General features: G+C 32.4%; 1 protein-coding gene across 1 annotated transcript; it reads left to right on the forward strand.

Moving 5' to 3' along the window:
* Window positions 1-4,020: 4,020 nt before the first annotated feature.
* On the forward strand, window positions 4,021-10,566 carry LOC105622337. Its single transcript, XM_012203756.1, has 19 exons — window positions 4,021-4,161; window positions 4,235-4,323; window positions 4,389-4,455; window positions 5,558-5,681; window positions 6,000-6,067; window positions 6,166-6,234; window positions 6,319-6,379; window positions 6,479-6,589; window positions 6,675-6,845; window positions 6,922-7,412; window positions 7,490-7,940; window positions 8,045-8,415; window positions 8,529-8,757; window positions 8,853-9,022; window positions 9,099-9,291; window positions 9,804-10,017; window positions 10,080-10,270; window positions 10,349-10,452; window positions 10,534-10,566. The coding sequence occupies exons 1-19, from the start codon at window positions 4,021-4,023 to the stop codon at window positions 10,564-10,566; spliced, it is 3,348 nt and encodes a 1,115-aa protein (XP_012059146.1).
* Window positions 10,567-10,661: the final 95 nt, after the last annotated feature.

A 10,661-nucleotide genomic window follows, 5' to 3' on the forward strand; every position in this document is an offset into this window, starting at 1 on the left:
TATATATATATATATATATATATATATACATATATATATATATATATATTACATTACATGTTTCGGTCTCATTGAGCCATCTTCAGATGTGAAAGTTGTATATGAACAGGTGATGTTATTGTTATTAAACGCAGTCGAAATAGAAATTAATAAAAAAGAAATAAAATTATGAACATGTTAATGAAGATCAGAGAGATATTTTATAGAGAGACGAAAATTATTCGCAAAACGGCTGGACGATCAGTTGTTTAAAATTTCTCGATGTTCTGTCGATGACAAGTCAAGTTAGATATAAATTAAAAGAAAACAAAAAAGAAAAAAAATTCGAGTAAAAGCTCTTCACTCTTGTAAAATAACTGGCCATTTAAATTTCGCATGTCGAGAAGATGCTCGTCAATTATTAAATTATTCAGCGTCAATAGTGTTAGTTTGTAATGAAATAATATCGCAGTGGAAAATTGTATCACAATATAAAATTAACGATGTATAGAGATAAAAATTAATATACCAAAAAATATTTTAAAAAGATCCGTGTTAAACATGTATGTTACTTTCTCGACAAATGAACACTGATTGAAAAATAATAAAATCATCTCGGTATTGCAATGTCAGATTTTATTTATTAGCGATATGTAAGCTTTGTGTTTACGTTTCTGAAATTAAGCGCTTATTATAACAAGAATCTTCGTCTAAAATTTTATAATATTGTCCCAATCAAAGACATAATCACGTTCCGTTATCACTAATCAAGCAGTTTCATCGAATATGATTTTTGTGTTAATTAATTCTTGTTTTAAGTTTTTTGCTCTCTGTTCCACACATGTTACATCATTACAGCTGATTTTATACATTATTTTTGAAAGATGGTATTGAGGGTCTTTATGTACTTTAATGTATTTATGTAATTTGTCTGAACTATAGAAAGACACCCTGATGTCGTCACTATTCAATTTTATGAATTTATCTGTTAAAGAATAAAAGGTACAATGAACCACGATGGAAATACTGATGAACATCTTTCTCTTCTAAGTTATTGTGCGGTATGATCTTCCTTCGTAGAATACATTTGACTCCGTTATTAATTGTTTCGAAAATAAAATTAAGAGATAGTCATTCTGTAATATTCATTTCAATTATCATCGTCAACTTTTTGAATGGTATTCTGAGTTTGAGAGTAAAAGAATTCAATCTATTAAACCAATGATAATTCCACTTTTTTTGTGAGAGGATGGTTTGAAAAAAAATTTAGAAATCTCCTCAAAAAGGTCGGTACCAATCCAAATTTAGTTGATCCGTATAACAAATCAAACTAACCAAAACTCCTTATAAATCAAAGAACTGGAAAAAATACGGGCAGTAGAAATCAAGCGCAGAAGACGTCACGCAAATAATATACCTATGAAGTGTGAAACTTCTTTATTCACTAAAACGCGCTTACATGTTTCGACTCACTTTTGAGTCTTCCTCAGAGACAACATAAACTAACATATAAAAATTGTGAATAAAAGTTATCCTGTTATGGCTCCCCTACATCGAGAATTTAAATATCGGAATTAAAATCAAAAAGAGTGAAAGAAAAAGGAAAAGAAAAAAAGAAAAGAAACTAGAAAATATCATAAAATAGAACATGGAGAACTAATTTATCAAACAACTTTAAGATTATAATTAATTATCTAGCAAATATTGGGAGTACAAATTAGTTAGGTCCGTTTCCCTAAAAATAGCTCCAGCTGTTGTGAATGGTTCATAGTGACAGCTGATTTTGGCAGTTTCAGAGAGGTTAAACATCTGCTAATAATATTCAGTTTATATCGCTTTAAGTTTCATACGAAAACCTTGATTTTTACTGTGTTTGAAATGTCGAATTTTGTGTTAACCAAGCAGCATTTGCGGGAGGTTTTGATTTTCTGCTTTAATTGGAAGAAAAGTGCGGCTGAAGCCCATCGAATGCTTGTCGAAGTTTATGGTGACACTGCTCCAACTGATAAATCATGTAGGGAATGGTTTCGACGTTTCAAGGATGGAGAATTCAGCGTTGAAGACAAGCCTCGCTCTGGACAGCCAAAAAAATTCAAAGACAAAGAATTAGAGGCATTACTCGAAGAAGATCAGAGTCAAACGCAAAAGGAGCTTGCAGAATCATTGGGGGTAACTCAACAAGCCGTTTCTGTACGATTGAGAGCCATGGGAATGATTCAAAAACAAGGAAATTGGGTGCCTTATGAACTGAAACCGAGAGACGTTAAAAGGCGATTTTTTACTTGCGAAAAGCTGATTCAAAGACAACAGAGAAAAGGTTTTTTGCATCGGATTGTGACTGAAGATGAGAAGTGGATATTCTACAACTCCAAGAAGAAAAAATACTATGCTAAGCCCGGTCAATCGTTGCCATCGACCTCAATATCAACACCACGGCCGAACATTCATGGTTCGAAGATCATGCTCTATATCTGGTGGGACCAAAAGGGTCTTGTTTACTACTAAGCTGCTGAAACCTGGCGATTCCATTACGGGCGATCGGTATCGGTTACAATTGATTCGTTTGAGCTATGCATTGCGAGAAAAACGGCCGGAATACGAGCAAAGACATGATAAAGTTATTTTTCTTCATGACAACGCTCGGCGCTCATGTCGCTAAAGTCGTAAAAAAATATTTGGAAACGCTCAAATGGGATGTTTTACCGCACCCGCTGTTTTCTCCGGACATTGCTCCTTTTGATTACTGGTTGTTCCGAAGGATGCAACAAGTCACCAGTTCACTTTTTTCGCAGAAATCGAAAATTGGCTCCAAAATTGGCCTCCAAAGACGAGTCATTTTTTCAAGATGGAATTGAAATTCGAAAATTGCTTGAGGGATGGGAAAAAGTAGTAGGCAGCGATGGACAATGCTTTAATTGTTCATTCATTTTGTTTTAAAATAAATGCATTTTTGAACAAAAAAAACGGACCGAACTAATTTGTACTCCCAATATAATTATATGAATTGTGGCCTCGAGGATCTCTTCACTAATTTGATGGCCATATGAAATTTTCTTATTTTTGGCCAGACCACTTAACTTTCAACCTAAAACTTAACCACTTAATTTTCAACCTAAAACTTTGTAAAACTAATATGATCTACTGCAAGGACGATGTCGTGGAACGGAAGCGACATCTAGATCGAACTAATTCAGATGATCACTTTTGACCATGCTTTTTGATGGCTTCGTCCATATAGTATAAGTTCGATCTCCTGTTCTCTATCCTTCATGGCGAGCATCAAGATTTGTCAAGGTTTTACCGCCTGGCCTGGTTTTCCGGCACATTTAGCAATTGTTAGGTTACGTATTGTTTGTTTCATTAGTTCTGTGACTCGGTGGCTTTTTATCAATGAATAAAAAAATTCATTTCTTCGATAATCCGTTTTGAAATCCAAAGAAGAATTTTGGTTCTATCTAGTGTCTAAAATCGGATGCAAGAAATACGCTAGTAGGACGGCAGCAAGCATAGATAACCGTCGAGTATCGGTATGGATTCTTTTCCAGCGTCGTTGTCGTCGATCGTCGAATATTTCTTTTATAATAGTATAGCATCGACAAACTGATAGTGGGAACGTATAATCTGTGTATTCTGATATATTCGCAAAATTTCTACGAATAATTGTCGTTGTGCTTAGTGATTTAGATCTAAACTTCCATTTAGAGAATTTTTATGTTTTTGTCCATTTTTCTATTTTTCAGTTATATTTAGTGTTTAAATAAAGTGTGTACCGATCTACAATTAGTGTAATAAATCTTCAACTTTTTTGTTTTAAATTTTAAACTCTAATGTATTTTTTCCAACAAAAAGCGTTTCCTTTGCTTAAACTGTAATCCTTATGTTAAATAATTTAAATCCCAATTAAAATTTAAAGTTAGAGCAACTTATTGTTACAGTTCAGAGCTTAAAGCAAAAGGCTTATTATATTTATTGTAGATCAGGGCAATTTAACTTTGGTAATCTAATATTTATGATTTTTTTATACAAGAATTACTGAACAAAATGCCAAGAGCACGGATGTTTTCGCGTTCTGTCTTGAACGCTCGTCCACTCAACATGACATTAAACTTGGAGTGCATAGAGGAACCCCTTAGTGAAGCCCAACTGCAAATAAAAACAAAGCAGAAAGAGAATTATGATAAAGTAATTTTATCTGGCAATAATTTTTTTTTTTGTGACATGAGCATATATTGTACATCAATCTTGTTATTATTAGGTTGCAGCTATGCTAGAAGAATTGATTAAAGAACAGGGAGCTAAATTGATATGTCAAATAGGGGATACCAGTGGTTATCAGTATACAGTGTAAGTATTTAATTATAAAATGCACTAGTGTCAAATATGATTACCGCATAATTTATTAATTACAGACCTTCAACACAGACTTCAGCAGCAGTTCAGAATAACTCGCAGATTAATCCTCAGATTCTAAATGTTGTAAGTATTTTAATTATTTATAAACTTCAGTATAATGGGGAGAACAAATTTATATGTATAGGATATCTGATAATTATTGATATATAGTATCCCATTTTAAATGACAACCTCAAATTTCTCTTGAACAGTACATTTCAGAGAAAAATGTTTCAGACAAAAATTTGGTGACTTCAAGGAAGATATAAAATGGGTTATGATATTATTGGTTTGATCTTGAGTGGTGTTAAAGTGAGGGCAAGGTCACTTTGAATTTTTTTCATTATATCTTTTTATATCCATTTTTCATTATATCTTTTTGTAATTTATCTCTCTCTCTAGAGCTTTTCAAAACATTATAATAAAATATTTTTTATTAGATACTTTGCGAGTTATAAGGCTTGAAAGTTATATTACTGTCGACATTAGCTTTATCCAAGGTCAAACCAATAATATCATAAGTCTCCTTCGAAATCACAAAACTTTAGTCTGAAACATCTTTCTCTAAAATGTACTATTCAAGAGAAATTTGAGGTCATCATTTAAGGCTCCTGAATAGTCGCCGCGGTCATGTTGGAATTGTGATGGAAGAAATGAGGAATGACACATTGATTTATGTTATGTACCATTTGTAAGTAAAGACAATTTGGATAAATCTAAATGACGAAATTGCTTTAAAATATTTTTAAAAATCGACGAAAATTATTCTTTCCTCCCTTGACAATTAGTAAATGATCGTAAAAGGCACGTAAAATGAGTCTATATACTTTGGCAAAAATACGATCTGATAGCTGTTGAAAAATATGCTTGTACATATAAAATTCCAAGTAACTTTAATTTTTGTCGATTACGACTTTGATAAGTACGAGACAAGTCATTGCCATGCTGCTTACTTAAAAATTGTAAACACTGGATTGTCTATCAGCGACTTGTATATATATATTAATTATCAAACCTTTATAAATTAATTTCTCATTTAGCTATTGCAAAAAACGCAAAATGATACAGAACTTTTCTATTTGATTTAGCTGTTCACAAACATTATGTCAATAATTATCAGACTATATTTTCTCATCTAAAAATAATATTTTTTTTTTACTTTTAGACTCAACAAAATAAGAATTCAACACCAATTAAATTGAATATTACAAGTAATTCAAGCGGAGGAAACATGCCTCAAGGAAACATTCAGCTAGTAGTTGATCCACGTATGGGACATGTTATTTTGGGACCTGTTACGCAGACTCAAGGTAAGTAAACTACTTGTTAGAACCGCAGTTTATTGAAGACAATTTAACTTTCATTGGTGTTTGCGGGTCCAGTAGACATTTTTTTCAATTATCGTAACAAATCTTCAGCTAGCTTTGTTTATAACAATTTCTTTCACAATCTTAATTTTAAATTACATAATCTTATTCCTCAGATTTCACTTTTATTTTATTAAATTGAAAAAAAAATTGTTTACTTATGTTAACTTTAAGCAAAAATACATATTAAAAGTTTTGTTGGGGACACTGGACTCACGAATACTAGTCAAAGGGGAACGAATACTAATTAAGATTAAACAGTTTCAGGTACAACAACTACAACCACATCTGCAACTTCGACTGTAACTCCTCAGCCTCAACAAGAGAATGTACTTTCAATTCTATTTATATTTTCTTTATTAGATCCTTAATATTAATCACATTAATATTTTTTTATTTTAAACAAATTTAATCAATATTTTTTCAGTATAAGTACACCAGATCTGGACGTAGGACAAAAGTTCTTCAAGTGCAACAACCTGATATTATAGAAGAAGTATGATTTTTACAAGAAGTTACACATTTTTTACACTAATTAGTTAATAATTAATAAATATATTACAATATCTTATTCTTACAGTCAGCACCCACAGTTACTCGCGTGAAATCAAAAACTGCATCACCACATGTATCAAATAAAGGTAATGTAATATTTTATAAATTGATATATTTTATAAAGAGAAAGAAAAAAGAAAATTAAAACAAAGAATTAACTAATAAAAATAATATGGATCCCTCAGTTTCTGTCACTCCTCAAAATGTGACAAATCTCAGAGTGAAGGCTGTTACTAAGACCACTCCTACAGAACACACTAGTATAGGTGGAATATCCATCGGCAATAAAAACACAGGTTAAAATTAGAGAAACAATGTAATATTTTTAAAAACATTAATATATTAAATAATTAATTTTATTCATTACAAAATATTTTATAGCAATTGAACAAATTGATGAATCTAAAAAGAATCTACCTGATGGCAGAGAATATACGTTTAACAAAACAACTGGTGGCCGAACTTACCCATCCTTAGTTGTAATAGCAAGACCAAATTTACGTAATAAAGACACTCCACCGCAAGTTGCACAAAAAGAAAGACAGGCATTAGGTATAATTTTTTCTTTTTTTTTGTCAATATACAAGCGTGCAGCGTTAAACGCGTATTAATAACTGAAATTTTTCAGATGCCAAAGTTAAAAATGTGCTCATGTTTTCTGCTACAAAATTCGCTGAATGGTTGATACAACAAGGCTTAGTAAAATCGGAACAATACTGTTTGCAGCATAGTTCGAACTATCAGAGACCTAAACTCAAACTGGGAATGTATAGCGATCAAGGAACATTTCCCTATTCCGGTGGCTATGTATGGATATCTAGTTGTTGTCCCGACAGATTCGTTTCCGTTTTTTCTGGTTCTATTTTTCAAGGAGCCCATTATACACCCACAGTCTTATTAAAATTGATTTATCATTGGGCGTGTCAAACTAACGTGCAAAATGTAGTCTCTTGGGTGAAAGTATCCAATATGTACCTAAAAAACTTTTATACAAATCTACGTAGCATTTGTACAGCGGCAGTGTGGGACAAAAGTCGTAAGATGGGCGGTAAAAATTCAGTAATACAAGTCGGTGTGATTAGTTTAGGCACGACATCGCAAGATGGACATATGCGACAGGTGATACATCTTGATATTCTTGTTTCACTAGAAAAAAAATTGGATAATGACGAATTTTCAGCTTTTTATTTATTTAGGTGAAAGTCGAAGTTCTCGGCATTCTAGACCCGTCTACATTGGATATACGATTACGTGCGTGTGAACCAGTACAGGAAGGGGAGAGATCATTTAGAAGACGATTCAATAATATTCTACATCCATTAAAAGACTGGGTCCATACAGACTCCAAAATAATGACCGACTTCACTGTCGACAAAAGTACGTTGAATGAAATGGGCTATAATCACGTCTTTCAGTCTTCATTTTCAGAACAAAGCCCTAGAAATCTCATGAGCAATTTTCATATTATGGAATATCTTAGAAAAATTGTGCCGAGAATGTTTCAGAACACATTGAGTTTGCTTAGTAGGCAAATGATACAACAGTTCTTAGACGAATTAATATGGAGGGAGATATATGGTGCTACAGCGGAACGCGCGTTTGACAATCTTATACGACATATCTCGGAGCAAACTAGAATCGATTCCAGTGAGTGATAAATGTCATTGATCACGGATAAAAATTTAACAATTTCTGATTGTATGCGAATTTAATATTAGATTATCGAATAAAAAGATTATATATCTTTCTAGATGAATCTCTGCTAGATCGCTTGACGAATATAGCTGCTAATCCATTTCAAAATTGGTCTTATTCCACGTCAACTGATACATCAGTTACAACATCGAAAGATTCAACTCCGATAACTGATGTAATATCTCAGAAACTTCCCGAAACTATTACAGCAAAAGCACAGCGCAGAGGAAGAAAACGAGGTATAATAACTTCAACAGAACATGAAGCAAAAAGAGCAACAATTGATTCTAAAAATAATAAAGAAAAAGAAGATAAAAATGAAAAAGATCTGAAAGATCAAATTCAACTTCAAGAATTATATTATGCTACAATAGAGGGTGATCAAAATCTCGTCTTAAAAGAATTAAGGATTTCTTTATATTTCAAGGTTTGTTCAAAATTTTTGAGCTGTCATACTATTGACATGACATGAGTTTATATCTGACTATGTTTATATCAAACTATATTTATATCTGACAAATAATTTTTTTGGGCTTGTAGTGTTTCCTCTGCTCGACTGTAATGAGATCTAACACAGAAGTAATGGAGCATATGGTTAGTCATGTACCACCGCAAGTGCCGGGTCAACCGGAATTATCGGTATGCCGATATTGTTGTACCCCGCTATCGTCTCGACATCAAATGGTTACTCATGTGTCAGAAACACACAGCAATTTCGGACATTCTGATAGCGTCATGGTAGTTTGTGCGATTTGCGAAGAGAAATTTGGTAAGCTAATATTTTTAAACTGACTTGTAATCCGTAAGAAGATAAATAAGATGTATAATGCGAGGTAATCACATTTGTACATGTTTCTCATTCAGGTAAGAGTAAATCGTTAATTGATCATTTGTCATTGATGCATTATCCTTCCGAGATGCCGTATCATTGCGAAAATTGCGGCTATCGAACATCCAGTCATAAGGACATTATAGATCATTATTATAAAGTTCACGAAAAGAGTGAAGGATTGCAATGCCCGTATTGTCTTAAAGTAAGAAGAGGAAAATATCACAGATAATTCTATTCCTGTGTTAATATAGATTAATACAATTTTTCTATTGTGAAAGGTAATACATTTTGTGAATGAAGGCAAGCCGAACGCGTCCAATGTGTACGCTTACTTAACGCATATGCAAAGGCACATCGTAAGAAGGGATCAAGGAAAAGGCAACAAATGTTCAAGATGCTGTCTCTGGTTCAATCAAAAGAGTTCCTTAACATTACATCAGCGAGAATTACACGATCATGTTTTTAATTCAAGTATATATAGATATTTAAATGTGTATATATAAATATGTATAGATATTTAAATGTGTGGTTAAATATTTAACGTTGTATAAATTTTTTTTCATTACCAACCAATTAGTAAGAATTTAAGCAAAAATTTAATCGTAATTTTACTTATATATTTATTTTATATTGATTATATCATTTTTAAAAATATATTTTGAATACGTTTGTATATTCTTGAGACTTCCACGGGTCCTTTCTATATAAAGATTATGCATTTCGCAGATTTCTTCCGTGTCCAGATCCATTTTTGGGATGCCAACGTTTCGTGAACTTTGCAGTATACTTCATCAGGGCAAAGATCAGTATCAGGCTGCTCCTCGCCCTGATGAAGTGGATGCAAGATTCACGAAACATTGACATTCCAAGAATGGATCTGGACACGGAGGAAACCCGCGAAACGCATAATCTTTATACACTTGTATATTATATGAAAAGATTGCAATTATCTTTTAATAATAATTTAAAATGAATATATACAGAGGCAGTACCATATTCAGCCGGCAACAGTGGCATAATGGTCCCAAAAGACGTATTAGAGACGACACGATTTACTGTAGATAGTCCTCTACCCGAATTACCACCGGATGAAAAAATACAAAAGTGGAGTACTGGGCCAATTATGGTGAATACTTCCGTCAGATATTTGTCCTGCCAGGAATGTGAAGAAGATATTGACGAAGATGAACATTATCCGTAAGTATATTCTAAAACCACAACAATCTTGCAATTAATAATGTAAATTATATAATGCACAGAGGTGAGCAACGATGTCAACAGTGTCGTTATGTTACGTGTTGTTGGCGTGCATTCCAAGAACATCAACAACAAATTCATAATGAAAGACCGAAGACCAGTCTGATCGTGCCATCTCCTTTAGTTAATATTCCGCTAGATAAGAAATTGCAATGCTTATGCGGGTATACATCAATTGATGGCAACCAATTAGGTATAATAATCTTGAAGAAAGATGTAATATATTCGGTATTGTTAATAGAGTTTAATTTCAATTGGTATAATATTATAGCGAGACACTTGATAAAGTGTAAAAAATTATCAGCACGTCCCGTTGATGAATCGACATCTGGTATGCTCAATAGCTTAGGATTAGTTCCAAAAACTGCATCTGAGGTATGATAAATTTTTATGTATATATTGTATAATATTTTTTGTTTTACTTTTTTTGTATCTAATCCTTCAAATTAATTATAGGAAGCTGATGAGAAATCCAATCTACGTAATTAAATTTGACAAAAATAAGAAACACGATTGCTTTTATTGAAGATCTATATATATATATATATATATATATATATATATATATAGAGATATAATAATAA

This window comes from Atta cephalotes (genome assembly GCF_000143395.1).
Source record: "Atta cephalotes unplaced genomic scaffold scaffold00043, whole genome shotgun sequence".
NCBI classification, from domain to species: Eukaryota; Metazoa; Arthropoda; class Insecta; order Hymenoptera; family Formicidae; genus Atta; species Atta cephalotes.